Source organism: Sceloporus occidentalis, unplaced genomic scaffold (genome assembly GCF_023333645.1).
Source record: "Sceloporus occidentalis isolate IW3139 unplaced genomic scaffold, rSceOcc1.0.p SCAF_3, whole genome shotgun sequence".
Lineage (NCBI taxonomy): Eukaryota > Metazoa > Chordata > Lepidosauria > Squamata > Phrynosomatidae > Sceloporus > Sceloporus occidentalis.
In genome coordinates, this window is record NW_028316983.1 from 86,086,629 (window position 1) to 86,102,923 (window position 16,295).

At 38.1% G+C, this 16,295-nt stretch overlaps 1 protein-coding gene across 8 annotated transcripts in view; it reads left to right on the top strand.

Moving 5' to 3' along the window:
* Window positions 1-14,128, top strand: part of NFIA (nuclear factor I A) — a 573,426-nt gene extending 559,298 nt beyond the window's left edge. For all 8 annotated transcript variants that reach the window (XM_089515284.1, XM_089515288.1, XM_089515285.1 and 5 more), the window contains one exon: window positions 10,394-14,128. In XM_089515284.1, coding sequence (XP_089371410.1) covers window positions 10,394-10,470 — 77 coding nt within the window. In that variant the 3' untranslated portion in view covers window positions 10,471-14,128. The remainder of the gene's footprint in view (window positions 1-10,393) is intronic.
* Window positions 14,129-16,295: the final 2,167 nt, after the last annotated feature.

Genomic DNA, 16,295 nt, shown 5'->3' on the forward strand with positions numbered 1-16,295 from the left:
TGCAGCATTCCTTTGATGTAGTAATACTATGTCCTTTCTTTCCTGTATATCATAAGAATCATCCATTGATAACCAGCCAGGTCTAAGTAATGAGGTGCAGGTACATTCAAAGCATAATACAGTTAAAGGCCTGAAACAGATGGGCCAAAAGTATGGTGGCCAGACCACTGTGGTGCTGTTTGTGCAGGCACCGTGGCAACCGCTCTCGCCCAGACCCAGTGTGGGCTGCCACTGCTGTCCTGAACCAGGCTGCCAAAAAGGAGTGAATTTTTTCTGCTCTTTTTTGACCTGGCTCTTTGGGTTTCTGCCCACATTCAGGGCATGTGTCATCTAAACGCTGGAAATAGCATCATTTGACCCATCTGTTTCAGGCCTAATTCTCCCTTACCTGAAATTCTTGGGGCCAGAAGCATTTTGGATATTTATTTATTTATTTATTTATTTATTTATTTATTGTACAATTTGCATATACATAATGATATATCTTGGAGAGGGGACCCAAGTCTAAACATGGAATTTATTTATGATTCATGTGCACTTTATACACATAGCCTGAAAGTAATTTTATCCATAATACTTTTTTATAATTTTGTGCATGAAGGAAAGTGTGTGTACACTGAACCATTAGAATACAAAGGTGTTGCTATCACAGCCACCCATGTGGACAATATTGGATTTTGGAGTATTTCAGATTTCAGAATTCCAGATAAGGGATACTCAACTTGTATTATGCTGTAATTTGTATACAGATATATATATATACATTTACATTTATGAACATCTTCACTTTGCATTAACATATCTTTTGTCCTGGAAAATGTTACTTTTTGAACTACATTTCAGGGGCTGAGGCTCTGAAAGTCTGTTCATAAATTACATAGTGTAAAATTATGCCAGCATAACTGCACTGGGTTATAGTACTGTGGAGCAGACCATACAACAGCTAATATGGCCCTACACTTCTTTGTTGCACAACAGTGATCTAGCTCCACACCCAAAGCTAAGCATCACACTTACAAAACTGTGCAACTGCTGGTTCAACAGTTTAGAGTAACAGGGGTTGTGCTGCCCTAACTAGGATACTACCATTGTGCAAACTCTGAAAAAGTAGAACGACTTATGTAATTATATTTATACCAGTGTAAAGCCACAATTCAATGGATTTCAGCCAGAATCTCCAGCCAGCAGAATGCTGGGAGTTGTGATCCAAAACATTAACTTTTTGTTCTGATATTATGAATTATAAGCATCTCAAAATTTGATCTGAACAGTTTCCTTTACTTGATAATTTATCTTCAGTCAAGGTCAAGAATTTACCTTGGATCTAATGAAAGTATAAACTGTGGTGGGTGTAAGGTCTTTTCCCAATATAGATGTTATTATCATCATTTTTCCTACCAAGAAAATGGTCAAGTTTTGGCCTCTGCTGCTTTGTCCATATAAACAAAGGTCTTGGTCTTTGCAACTGGGATAAGAGCAGTATAATCCTGTGCTCAGTCTTCCTTCCTAGCAGGAATGCTTGTGACATCTCAACCACACATAAACAACAATATTCCCACTCACCAAATTGCCTCAAAGTGCCAATTATCAGTAAGAGCAAGACCAGAGGGACCTATGTGATTCTTGACCTTAGGTTTTTGGGAGGACATACTGTAGGATTCTTAGACATCCTGAGAACTTAGAAAAGTTACCTTTTTGAACCATGAGTCCCAAAATTTTAAAGAGAGTAGGGCTGTATTATTGTTGAATAAAATGCATGAACACTCTAAGATAACTGGACAAGAGAAGAATCAGAACAGGCTGGGATGGATAAACCAGATCTCCCACATAGGTTCTCTGGCCTATTGCTACTGCAGAACCTTGGCCTGGAATGATGTTCATCCTGAGCATATCTTGCCACTGTCTGGATCCCCAAGCTCCTGATGGATGACTGCTGTGTTGAGGTTATTCCTTCTCCTCATCTCTATTAATTTTTTTTTACACAGTCTTCCAATGCTCTCCTGAGTTCCTTTCTTCTCCCTTAGAACTGCCTCTATTACACACACATACACCCCTTCCACAGAATATCCTGCATCAGCCCCATAGAGACAAGAAGAAATCTCCTCCATTCAATTTTGTGCAGAGTAAGTCCCATCTTGTCAGTCCAAGATTCTCTTCATCATGGTTTCCCAGCACTAGAGGTATTTTTCAACCATCATTTCGAATACTGTCAATTATTCTTTCCATCACTAGGAGAAAGTGGTAAATGACAGTTGGCCCTCCCCCCCCCCCCCAATGGAGGCTCGCACTTATTCAAGCCCCATAGGCTTGAATGCATGTGGCAATGGTGTGCACACGCCATTGCAAATAGAAGAGGTCGCCCCTTTGCATATATTCAATATTCATTAGAAGGGGTGACTGTATATGCCATTCAAACTCTTTGGGGGGAGAATTGGATATAAATTTAGTAAACTGATTAAAAAAACACCTTAGTCATTAATTAAGCATCATCTATGCAGTTTGTCAGAGGCCAGTGTAAATGTATGAATGTCCTTAAATAACCCATTTTGCTTTGAGAAGCAAGCTAACTCGTCACACTCAGTTCTGGATTCCACATTAACAACCTTCTTCCTCAATATTAAACTTTGCCCTTGAGGAATCTATTTAACTTTTGGTGCTTTGGGGGGGAAACGGTTTCTTATATCTTAAAGTAACCACATTTGTTTGTTTTGTCTAACGTGATATTATTTAGGGGGATAGAGAAATAGAAATCTTTTGAACTGAGTGCATTTGGGTTTGCAGGTTTAATGTTTCAGAGACAGCTATAAGTATAAAAATATTCAGAATGGTTTTCAGCAAACATTTGGCCTGTTTCTGTCCTGCTAAGCATATTCAGAACTTGTAGGTATGGACAAATATTTCCACACTCTTTGAAATGTTCTGAATTCTAGAATTGGTGCTTTTAAAAAAAGTTATTTGAATACCAAAGGCAGAATTAGGTGGGTGCATTTTTTTAAAGCTTCCCCCCATTTCCCCCCCAGCAAGCATTAGGTATAGATTGACATTCTCAATGTAATGTAATTGCCATTTCAGATTTCCTGTTTAGAATTCAGTCAAGTAGATATTGTTTATGGTTCATAAAACCTTACTACTGTGAGGATTTTAGGATACTGGCGTTATAGAGTCTCAACTTTCATTGTGCTGTAAATTAGGGAGGGGGGAGTGTGATAATACTCCTTCGAGAACATTAAAACAGAGCTCAGCAATGGTTAAATGGAATTTTATAAGCACATTCAGTGTGGAACTGTTTTGCATTACATGAGTTGAATACCTTAGAGATGACACACATCTGCAGGCACTTTATTAAATCCTTAGTCAGCAGTTTTCAACCTGATGAGATTACTTCTTCATTTGACTGGAGAAAGGAAGGCAAAGATCTTGTAGTGGACTGCAGAATTCTTTTTGATGTTTCACCTTGAGCTCTGGAGAAAGGACAGTGCCATTATAGGACAATACAGAATTGTAATAGCCCAGGGTGCAAGCAAACAAAATGTCTCCTTGCTGGCCCGGGAGTGGACTGGGACCATATGACACTGCAGAATTTTTGAGAATGGGCAGGTATAGGCACAGTTTCTTGTAGGATATTCCATTAAGAACAAGATGTGTGAAATAATGTTCCTGCATGCACCCCAAAAAACCCTCTCTGCTTGCAAATAGCTAGTATCCCCCCCCCCAAAAAAAAAAAACCCTTTAAGCAGCAGATACTTGTTGTACTTAATGGTAATTTATGAGCCACATATTTTGAGGCTTAAATTGCCTTGTAGTAGTAACTGCAAGTTCATCAAAAGGACAGTTTGACTGCCATTCAAGCAGAAGCCAAAGCATTTGGCTAAAAAAAAATATGAAAGGGTTGTATGGAATTGGAGAGAGGGAGTCTTAAAATAAGCACGTTAAATTCAGTGTGCATTATTGTCCCATCCTCCCGTCCCCATACACACACATAGACATAAACACACTCTTGTTGCAAAAATGTGATTTGTGGGTAAGTGCATAGGTATGTGGGGGTTTTATGGTGGGGCCACTGGGAACGTCTATGAGTATTGTAATGTTTATAAAAGGCTGTTTGGAGATCCCTTGGTTTGAAAAAAAAAAAAAACTTTGGAGCCAGTTAAATCTGTACATTCCAGCAACTTCTGAAAAGTTGTTGGACTGGGAAAGGGTTAACAGAGTTTCCCATTGTGTCCAGCATGATTGGTGCCTGCAGGAGTCATATTGACACCCCCAGTGCAGGGTAATTCTACTCCTTTATTGACATGTTGCTCACCAAGAACACAATAGCACTCTGTCTGCAAATCATTGCTAAAATCATCTTTAAAAAAAAAAGGGGGGGGGGGAGGAAAGAAAAAAAGTTTGAAAGCCTTAAGGCTTAGACAAAGGCACAAGAGCTGCAGTGCGCAGCTCAAAAAACGCCAGAGTCAGCAACTTCTATTGATTAAAAACTAACCTTTAAAGTAACTCTCAGAGTGTGTGGTTAGCATTTAAATTTAAACATGTCATGAGTTGATTTGTGTTACTGAATACCAACTCTGAAGGAGTTACATTCACATCAGATTTCTTTTCCCCCCTTCTTTTTCTTTTTTCTAATTCCCTTAAGCAGCTCAAGTATTTCACAAAATGTCAGGAGGGCAGGCGAGTGGGAGAAAGGTGTTTATGGGGAGAGGGTGGGACTGGCCTGAGCCTTGTAAGTTTTTTTTCCCATGCAAACATTCAACGCTTTTTTTATTTTGCCCCACCACCTCAAGCAACCCCCCCCCCAAAGTATGTTAAAAAGAAGACGAAAAGAGTGGGGGGTGCAACAACACAATAATTAGCCCTTTGTCTAACTTTCCCAAGTGCCAGAGAGAGGCTGATTAATTAAATATACAAGAGCCTTGGGTTTTGGAGTGGGGGTCTGCTGGCTGGGTAGGTCATAAATTAGGCTGAATAAATACTTCAATGTGTTTGCAGTGGGCCCTGCTACGTCAGAGCCCCTGGACGGTGGGCGGGAGGAGAGGAGAGTGTGTCTTGCTAATGATAGTCACGTCTGGGTCTGTCTGGTTGCTCCTAGCAACCAGACATGATGTAACACCAGGATGAACTTGAACTTGGGGGACTTGAAAAGGGAACAATAGACCAGAGCAATCAATAAAGCCTATTTCAGTGAAGGATTACAGAGCTGCTCTGGGGTAACCTTGTCTGCAAGGCACACACTGAATAGTAAGATGGCTAAAGAAACTTCCTCCTCCTCCTCCTCCCCCTCCCCCATTTCTGAAAGAAGTGCAGAACCACTGCAGATTTTTTGGGGGGGAAATAAATAAATAAAATAAAATAAAATGAGGGAGCTGGACCAGGTGGCATGGGAAAGTGCACCCCCTGGTGTCCAAAATGTGTGCCGACTTACCAAAATGTCTGGACGGAGTTCATCTGCTCCTCTAGTTTGAAACTTTTTAACCCCGCATCCCTAAGGGGCATGAGAGCATCCTGGCCTCCAGGCCGGCTGAGTCAAATCCTTGTATGAGTTTTGTGAAAACCTTTTTAAAAAATTAAATTGCATTGTTATTTAAGGCTTCAAAAATCATGGTCATTTTACATTCATAACCACATTGAATCAGCAATATATACCGTAACAACTCGAGAGGCACGTATTGAATCGAGTTTGCCTATTTTGTATTGGGGATATTAGCACCAATTTTCATCATCGTGATCAATAGGCAGCATTTTCCATTGTTCAAAAAAAATAGAAGAAAAAACTGACAATATTAGTTACTGGTAAAATATGTCAAAGCTAGATTGCTGGAGAGTGTGAAAGTAAAGCAAGTATGATATTAGATTTTGGACAGTTCACAGCAAAACTTACCTCACAGCGTTGTTTTAATAATAAAATGAGAAGACCCTTTGTGAACCAAAGTCCTGGAGGACTGAAGACATACTGAAACATACCAACGTGTGTCAAAATCCTAGAATCCTGTGTAATTAAATAACATCTCCCGGCCCAGCCACCCATCTTAAGAGGCAGCTGATGAGCAAAGGAGGTCTGTTCATTTTCAAGAGCACAAGGAAGATGACGTTTTCTATTTACCCTTCTTCTTCCATCAAAGAGCAAGCCTGCTCCAGGAGTCCTGGTTCTGATTGTTGCAGGTTTAATGGGTGGGATCCTCTTCCTTGTTTCCTGATCAGAAGCTGAATGGACCTCCATCACTGGTGGCTGGTTCTTAAGGTGGATTGAGTGGCATTTATAGCATTTATGTAGGGTTTTCTAAATTTTAAAATAACTACATAATTTTGAACCATCCAGACCAGTTACAGAGCCATAATTCTAGGTTATGGCCTCATAATTCCAATACTGAATACAAGACTTAAAAAATAATGGTCACATAATAAACAGCATAATCCAAATGTGTGTTTGAGTGTTACATCCATTCCCAGGGGAAGATGTGGGGAACAAAATCATGTGGACTGCAAAAAACAGCCCATCTCCACACCAATGGTAATGGTATCTCCACACCAATACTGTTGGCACCCAGAGGCTCTGCATAGTTTGTCCTGGTTCCATAAACTGAAACAATTTGGGCTGATATCTAAAAAGAGAGATTTTATGGTCCATTCTATTTTTTTTTTTACTGTTTTCATTTATTTTCAACTTGATCTCGTACACTGCTTACATAATTGTATTTTACAAATTGACTTACATGATACAAATAAATATTTATACATTTGTTAGTGATTTTATGAAGACCCTTCGGTCAGGCCCTGCACCCTGTTGGCACAAGCCTTCAGCAACTGACTACTGAAAGCCTGTGTGTGTTACCATCAGAGATGTAACTGGCAGAGATGTTGAACCTTTAAATATTTCACTACTTATTTATTATTTGTGCAGTATTTTTAATTTTTTGATTGACATTTTAATAGTATAATTAATTTAATGTATAGGTTACTATGTATAATTTATTGTGTTTTTATTGGAAACTGTTCAATTGGAAACCAACTTTTCTCTGAGGAGAAAGGTGGGGATATAAAATCAAATCAATAAACAAATTTTTAAATGGCAAAGCAAATCAATAAATTAAAATGTAAATGGCAAACATGCTATCCATATATTAGAATTTTGGCAGCCTTTGTATAAACAAGGGACCTATTTGAATCTTGATATTTGACAGCTGATGTAAAGATACTGTCAACTTTTTTTTAAATGGTATTTGCCATTGTATTACTCATGCTCTACAAAGCAAGGAGGCTTTATCCTTGGCATTTTACACTCAGGAAACCAGAGCCTGAAACCAGAGTTTGAACTACAGTCCCCAGTATCTCAAGCGATGACATTCTTCTTAGACTTCTAATTTTAAAAATATAATTATCGAAGCTCTTGTCACCACTTGAAATTAGATCGCTGGGGTCTCTTTTAGGTGCAGAATTGATTCTGCAAACTGCTCCCACATTGATGGATTCAGTGGCTTCTTGGTTTCTGAGATAAACCAGCAGCCCTTATTCTGAACCCACTGGGAATGAAATGTATTCTGAACTTTTTGGGAATAAAAGAATTCACATCTTTCAAAGGAGCATCTGAAAGTGTTTTGATAGACATCCAAAATCATTGCATTAGATTTTTATGGTGTGTCAGGCAAGACAGAGACAAGTTGAGGGAGGAGGTTGCTTCTGACTTTCACTTCTTTTTCAGATATGCAACACAAGTTAGAGGACTTAAGGGCACAGCTCCCACAGAATACACAAACTGCTTCTTTGGGTGCACATGGGCAGTGGGAAAGTCCCCATAGCACACACACCCCAGGCAGTTAGTGTCTGGGGAGCAGAGCTGCACTTTGGAGTCTCCCCAGCTGCATCAGGACAAGGTGTGTTTCAAAAGAAGATAAAGGATAGCTCCTCTCCCTCCTCAACATCTGAAAAATGCATGCTCTAATTATGCCAGCATATGTCACCAAGAGGATATACAGTGGACCCTTGATATCCACTGGGGTTTGGTTCCAGGAACCTCTGTGGATACCAAAATCTGTGGATTCTCAAGTCCCATTAAATACAATGCATTGTAAAATGCTGCCCTTTACATAAAGTGGCAAAATGAAGACTTGCTTATTGAGATTTATGTATTTTGGAATATTTTCAAGCTGTGGATGCTTGAATCCATGGATAAAAAATCCGTGGATAAGTAGGGCTGACTGTAATTACAAGCATTGGCTTAGTGAAAAAGAGACAAATCAATTTAATGTATATTAAATTTTAGTACAAAAGTTGGTTCCTGATTTAGGACTTGACTGCTATATTCTAACCAGAAAGACAGTTCACATGAATACTCTGTCTCATACATTGAGCGTGCACGTGAGAAAGGATGTGTCAGATAGCTCCACCTCTGCTAATAATCATCATACCTTTCCCATCATCATACCTTTCCCAGTGGCACAGAAACATCTTGTGTGATGTTGGCTATCTGTTCTAGAATGTACAACCACAGTAGAGAACAACCAACACGTGGAGGCTATTTTAGGTACCCTTGGTGTAACACTTTTAACACAGGGAACAAAACTTTGAGTTTTGCTGCTTTAACAATCTGAGCTTCTGGTAATATTAAGGAAGGAGGAAGACAAAATTGGTGGGAAACTTGTGCTTAAAATAAAACGTGCATCCCTGCCCAAGTCTTCTTAAAGCACTCAGGAAAATCAAGCTATGTTCAGATCAGTGGCAGCCATAGGATAGTGAATCTGCTTCAGATTTTAGTCTGAATTTGAAAGGAGCTATCCAAGGTTTTGGATGTTAAAATAGGTTCAGCACCCTTGTTAGCGCCTTTAATAAGTGGACAAGCATTCCAAACAAATTCACCATCCCACTAACCTGTAGTCTGAACATATGTGAATGGCATTAGGAGTATAGCTTATTTGTTCTAAATATTATAGGTAAATTGTACAGTGCACCCTTCCCTTATGTGGGGGAACCGTTCCGGACCCCCCACATAAGGGAAATACCACATATGCTTGAGCCCCATTGAAAACAATGGGGCTTGTGCACACATGCGCATGCCATTGCCTCTTCCAGCACATGGCTTTCAGCATAAGCTGAAAGCCATGTATGATGCGACTGCACTGTATATGGAGCTAGCATGGCATTGTGATTTGAGTGTTGAACTATGACTCTGGAGATCTGGATTCAATTCTCAGCTCAGCCATGAAGCCCACTGGGTGACCTTGGCAAGTCATATGCTCTCAGCCCCAGGGGAAGGCAATGGCAAGCCTCCTCCAAATAAATCTTGCCAAGAAAACACCATGATAGGTTCTCTGTAGGGTCACCATAAGTCAGAAACAACTTGAAGGCATACGACAACATCAAAATTTGGCTGTAGTCTTCAGATTGCTGAAGATTTTCAGAGATATTGCAAGATTTGCCTGCCTTTCCTGAAATTCCAAACAGCTTCTGAAATCTTCATATGGGGAGAGAAGCATTCAGCACACAGTTTCTGCTACTGCTGCTGATTGACCTTTTCTTCTTAGTTGCCTACATGTCTCCTTGAAATTTCTTGTGCTGTTATTTAATGGAAGTTCATGGACTGTGCAGTGCTTATGACCAGCTGTGTGACTATATAATGATGTATAAATCTCTTGTTTAGTTTTCAGTCATCTGTATATGATGGGAGAGGAGGCACAGTGTGGTATGACTTCATTGGTTATGTAGTGAATTGGCACAAGAGACAGGGAGATGGCTCTTAATGACTTCTTAAAATTGGAGCTAGTGGGTTTACTGGTTAACATGTTGGACTGGGACTTGGGGGATTCTAGTCCCCAATGAGCTACTGGTATATCTTGGGATAATCACTCTCTTCCAGCCAGGCCTACCTCACAGAGTTCTTCTGAAGATAAAATGGAGAAGAGCGCTGTTTGCCCCCACAAACTAATTGGAGGAAAACTGGGATAGAAATATAACTAAGCAGATTTCTTTCAGCTTCACATATGTGTGAGAGTGTTTGCATGGAATGGAAAAGGACCTCTTTTTGACTAAAACTTCCAGAGTCTTCCTCCACCATAGAGTGTGCCAATGAGGGATTTGGGGAGTTTATAGTCTGAAACATGCTAACTTTTCCAAACTCTGAGTTGTACAAAACTACAATGCTGTACTATCACCTTATGTGCCATCCTGTTGAACTCTGGGATTTGTAGATTAATGAGAGGTACTCAGAATCCTCTGCCTGAGAGCTCCTATTGGTATAGTTCAGGGCAGGGAAACTCATCAAACTACAAATCCTGGGTTTCCATAGTATGGAATCATGACACTTCAGGTGGTATCAAACTGCTACAGTTTTGCCATGTGGATATAGCCATAAATTGCCACACATACTAAACATTCTTGGCTTTCTCTTTTTCTTTTTCCCTTGCAGTCCTGGTACCTGGGATAAAACTCACAGCTTCCCACCATCCGCCAGACCGACCACCTGACCCCTTCCCAACTCTGTAACACGGAAGCAGCCGCAGTGCAGTGCAGTTACTTCACCTCTGTGGAAGGGAAGATGAACAGATACTGACAGCAAACAACTGCTTATATTCAAAAATGGCAAACGTTATGGTTGATCAACAAAGGCCATAACATTGTTCGGGGGCATGGGGAGGAGGGGAATTTTTTTTAAAAAAAAGAAGAACACCTTAGTGACCGGTGTAATTTCTCGTATGGTGCTGGAAAAGTTTGGGCTTCATACTTTTTGAAGTGTTCAATTGGTAGTGTAAGCATTAGGGACACTGGGTAGTAGAGCTAGCCTTCTGGCTGCTTACTGACTTGCTGTTATAACACTTTCCATATGGCGCCTAACTGTTTTACAGTATTTTCACTGATTTTTCCCCATACAGGTGTGAGAACTTCTTGAGAAATCACAAGGAACACACATAAAAGATAACTTTTGTAGTAGCTGAATTCTGCAATATAGAATTTACAGGACAGACCTGGGGCTTGGGTTTTGTTTTTTGTTTTCTTTTTCTGTAACATATCAATTTTTTTTAAAAAAAAATTACAGTCAGAAGTTAGTTAGATATGTGACATGAATCATAAGAGCATTATCAACAGGTTGATTTCCACCCAAGTTGCAGAGAAATATGAAAGATCAACCTACCGCTGTTCACGTGAAATAGAAAAAAAAGGTTTAAATGCTGCACTTACATAAAAGCATTTTTGACGATTTTCAACAATGACATAAAATTCACATGGAGATGGGGAAGTTGGTCTGTTTTGATAGAAACTGACAGAAGTCAATCAAAACAATCAAATTTTGAATTGAGAAAAGTGCAATTTCATTGGATAGCTAAATATCTTTGTAAGATAGAGATTGTTGAAAATTCTATTTTTGTTTTCCAAGTCCTATCACCCCAGGACTCTAAATTATTGGGGTAAAAAACAGCCTTGCAAGAAAAAAAGGGGGGAGCTATTTTTGCTTTTTATGTTTTTTATTGTTGAACATGTATCCCTTTAAAAACTGAAGGAAATTTTAAAAAAAAACAGAATTTAATGGTGCTTTTACCACAATATGTTATCTACATTAAATGCTAATTAATCATTTTCTGTTATCAAAGCACATAATTAAAATTAAATCATAATATCTGTTAATTTTATAAGCTAAAAGTCACTATAATAAATTATGCCAATTCTGACAAATCATATGTGTTTCCGGCAATATAGGGTATATCACTTCTCAAAAAACCTTGGACACAACCCAGAAGTAGGTATGCTTAAACCTGTTGAAACAAGTGACTTTAAGCATGCCTTACCTGGATTGGATTGTGGCCCTTGAAATAATACAAGAGAGCTGTCCAGAAAGTAGAACACCTTTGTGTCCCTGAATTGGCCTTTTTTTTCCCCTGGACTGCAAAGGCAGCAATACAGAAGCAAAATGCTGATTATACATCTTGTGCCAGTTCAAGGCAAGGACGCTTGCTTAAAAAAAAAAGAAGAGTGTGGACCCCAAATGTCCTGTATCTTATGTACAAAAAAGAAAAAAAGGAAAAGGAAAAAAATAGCAAAAAAATGCAAGTGATTTTTTTTTCTATCAGACAGCGGAGCACCCCTTTGCTTCCCATGCAACTTTAAGAAGGTTTCCTATATTATACATATATATACGTTCTGGTTGGCAAGTCTAGCTAATCAGAGAAAGTCTCTGCATGTTCTAGTGTTAGTAACTAATTTTTATATAGTTAATGTAGGGTAAAGTAGAGTGCATTAAGACACAATATTGTAATCCCTAATCCAGGCACTTGCCTTTAAACTATGTTTGTTCAGCCCTTCAGAAGGGTTTCTACTACTGTCCTATACAATCAAGTAAACTGAATTTCTTGGGAAGACACTTTGCTCCTCATCTTTTCCCTAAAACTAATTTTTTTTTGTTTTGTTTTCTTGATTTGCACGAAACAAAAAAAAAATTCCATATCAATGTGCCTTGCCCTGGATAGCGATTATTTGTGGAATTGTTGCACATGTTCCTATATTGAAAGGGTTTTTTTTCCCTAGTCAAGCATTTGGAGACACTTTTTTGTAAATGTGACTTTTATGTCAGCCATTGTCAGTTTCAGCATTTTAGAACTGAGTAGTATGTTAGTCGTTCCACAGATAGGGGTAGTGTTTTCTTGTCCTGTACGGTCAGTGGCAGTGCTATTCTAAGATCTGTAGATGCTAGATTATCAGTATTTTTGATGTTGCTGCATTTTGCATCTTATTTGGAGTCTTCCTTTTGTTTTGTTTTTAATTTTTTCCCAGATATATGAAAATATGCAATACCTGCTTATATCATGTAGAAGAAAAGCTTAGCAATTCTTAATTTTTCTTTGACTTTTTTTTTTTATTTGACCAAAGTCGGTGCTGCAATTGACGCAGTGTGTTTTAGGTGTTTGTCTTTGTACTTTTTTTGTTGTTGTGATTTTTTGAATGCACACGCAGGAAGGGCTCTTCTTAGAGAAGCAGTCAAACTGTGAAGCACTAAGCTGAACCCTGCTTCAAGCAATTTTTGTTTTACAACTGTTCCTTTCACAAGCAAGCCTTAAAAAAAATCCCTTTTTCTTCAGATCCCACACCCATTTTTATTAGCAGATTGCAATCAATCCACATTCAATAAAAAGTATATAATGCCCATTTTTATATGCACGTTTTTAAACTTCCAAGTTCTGAAAATTGTTTACTGGTTATTCTCTATTTAAAGAAAAAATGTTTTGGATTTTCATATATGTCAAATAAGTGGTTGAGTAGTCATTTGCTCTGTTGTATTGTGTGATTGTTAGTATTATGGTATCACATCCACTAGCCAGCATCTTTTGCCTTCCCTATAGCACTTAGCAGGGCATTACCTTATTAAGACATATGTGCACTAAAAAAAATAATAATAAAAATAAAAAAAAATTAGCAGCTTTCAGTGCTTCACAGTGAAGGGGAAAAAAAGCCTAGACAAACATTTTGTCAGAACCTTGCTATAAGCCAAGGTATTACCAGTGAATTGGTTGTATATACAACAAAATTGCACCCTTTTTTAAAAAATACAAACAAAGCAAACTAAGCAATAGTTTGGGCAGATAGTTGTTTTTAGTAAGCATGTCGTAGTCATGACCGCAAAGAGAGAGAATCGAAGCTGCCCACTCAGAAGCGATGTAATTTGTATGTTGTATAGTTTTATTGATTACACTGATTTATTCTACCCTATTTTATAATGCAGGACTTTTGTAATGTTGTTTAAATGAGGAAAAATTTCTGTCAAATTAGCTTAGTGGAATTTCTGATTGTTCGTTATAAAGGCAGCATTCATAGAATTGCTTTTTTTCCCCTTTGGGAACTGGATTTAAGTTTAAAACTTTCCTGTTTCCTTTTTGTATGTATTTAAATACAGTTATTTTTTTTCTTCTCTCAATAGTATAGCATATTCCTATGCTTGAGAAGTATAGGCTACTGAAGAACCATTGTAAATGGACATTACAGATATGCTGTATTTTTGAAGGTGTTTTATCATATTAAGTTTGAAGATGGTAAAGTTAGGGAATTCTGGATGGAATTGCAGAAAACGAATTGTTTTAAAGGCTTTAAATGTTAGGTAGGCGGTCAAGGGTGTTTACCAACAGGGGTTGTAAAGTATTAAAGACACTAAATTAAATCTTGGTTCCCGTTATTATCATGCAGAAACACAGCAGTTCAGATCTGTTCAGGTGTGGAGAACAAACAGAGTTTTATTCCTCAAAGTAGAGCAGAGAATGGAGATCTGAGGGGAGACAACTGCATGGGGTGTACAGTCTACAATAGAGAAATAATCCTGGGTCACACTTAGCAATCAGATTCACATGCACACTGCCCATTTCAAAATTGCATTTCATCCTTTGGGCAAACAACTTTTCTTTCTGATCTTTTCTTTGAAAACCAACAGACGCACAACACCCACTTCTGCTCCCGTCTTCCACCTCACACAAAATAAAAACAGTACCCCACTTGGAATTGACACTACTAGAAATGATTTTGTTATTCTCTTGACCCTTTTCAAAATAGGACTCTAGCTTTTTCTTATTCTGCACACCCCTGCAACATTGTAAGCATTCATCTTATTATATATATATATTTAAAATGATAGGCCAATATCACCCATGAGTATACCTTGTCTGTATTGTGAACTCTCCTTCTCTTTATAAAGTTATAAAGGAATAGAACCTTTTTCTGCTCCACAGTATTCAGTCAGCCCACAGGAATATGCAAATCCCTCTACCTAGTTTTCTTTCACTATATCCTTTTTGTTCCATATATTTTGCAGCTTTGTAGTAACAGTGTTAACATTCACCGTACACAAACAACAAAAACCCCAGATACATAACATAAAACTGCTTTTTCCCCCATTGTATTTTTTTATAATAATGTCACTTATATTATACTTTGCATTGTGTCTCTAGAAATATCTTCTTTTTTACTTTGGTAGAAGGCCTCCATAGAACAAACACTGCAAACCACAACCAGCATGAAAATGGAAGGAGAGCTTCAATGGCACCTAAAAGTAATACATCTTTCATGAGATCTATTGGGGGAGATCTCATGAAGTGAACTCTGCCTACCAGGCAAGGTTTCCATTAAATCAAGCTTACAAAGCCAATTTTGTCTTGAAGTCAATGCATGTATTACTGTTTGACAGTAAAACCCGGCTATGCCACCATCAAGTCCAAGGCTGTGCAATAGTCTAATTAGTATCGAGTACATTTTCCTTTTATTTTTTCCAATAAAAAAGCAGTGGGATGAAAATTGCTTTGATATATAGCAGGTAACATTGAAGCTATTCCATAGCACTTAACTGTAGTGAATACTGTGTCACCAATTCTGAAATCAATTTAATGTTTAATGCAAATCCATTACATGGTGCTATTACAGGCTGGCAAAATGATTTACAAAAATGTGACAACTTGGGCTCAATTCACTCTGCTTTCCAACAATGTAAATGCATAGCAGTGTTTATCTGCATGAGAACTATGCACTAATATAAATCTGAAAAAAAGAAAGAAATATATCAACTTTGGTATCTAGTTTCCGTTTACTACAATCCTTGCCTTTTTGGTCATTATTATAAATGCCAGCTTTAGGACAGAAAGAAAATATAAGAAAACCAGCATAATACCTGATATATTAAAAATGTAGTGCCTGTGAAATCTGTATTATATTGCTCTTCTGAAGTAAGATTTTTCTACACCAGTAGCCTTCGCTGTCTGTCAGAACCTTCTGATATAGGTGATGTAAAATAACCGTACAATATTAATGCATGCTATTCCATAATGCTTAGTGAGCTGTATGAATATTACTCAAAGTTATGTTAGTCTTTTTTTTCCTGACTTGGTTCTTGTCAGATAGGTTTAAAGATATTTCACTGAGAACACAATTTCTGTTTTTTTCTTGATTTGGGGTGTTTTCAGTATTTTGGAGATATACATTTAACTTAAAATTCAGTATTATTTGTGGGGGGCATTCTTTGTTCTTGAGGGCAGGCATGGGGTTTGGATTTTTAAAAAAAATCTCTGCCTGGTGGGGTTTTTTTTTGTTTTGTTTTGTTTGCTTAAAGCATCCATAAGAACTCTTAAGAGCTCAATCTCAGAAGAAAAACAAGACATCACGTTTCAAAGTAAGGGACAATTCTCAAACTTGGAACTGACCTTGAAAGTGGTTTCTTAACGGACAATATTCAAACCAGGTACCCATGCTTTGCCCTTCTTCATACCAGACCTCCTTACATTAAAACAAACTGTTTAAGAACCTTTAAAAACCCAACCTCATATGGCTGTTTAGTTTCATGCACT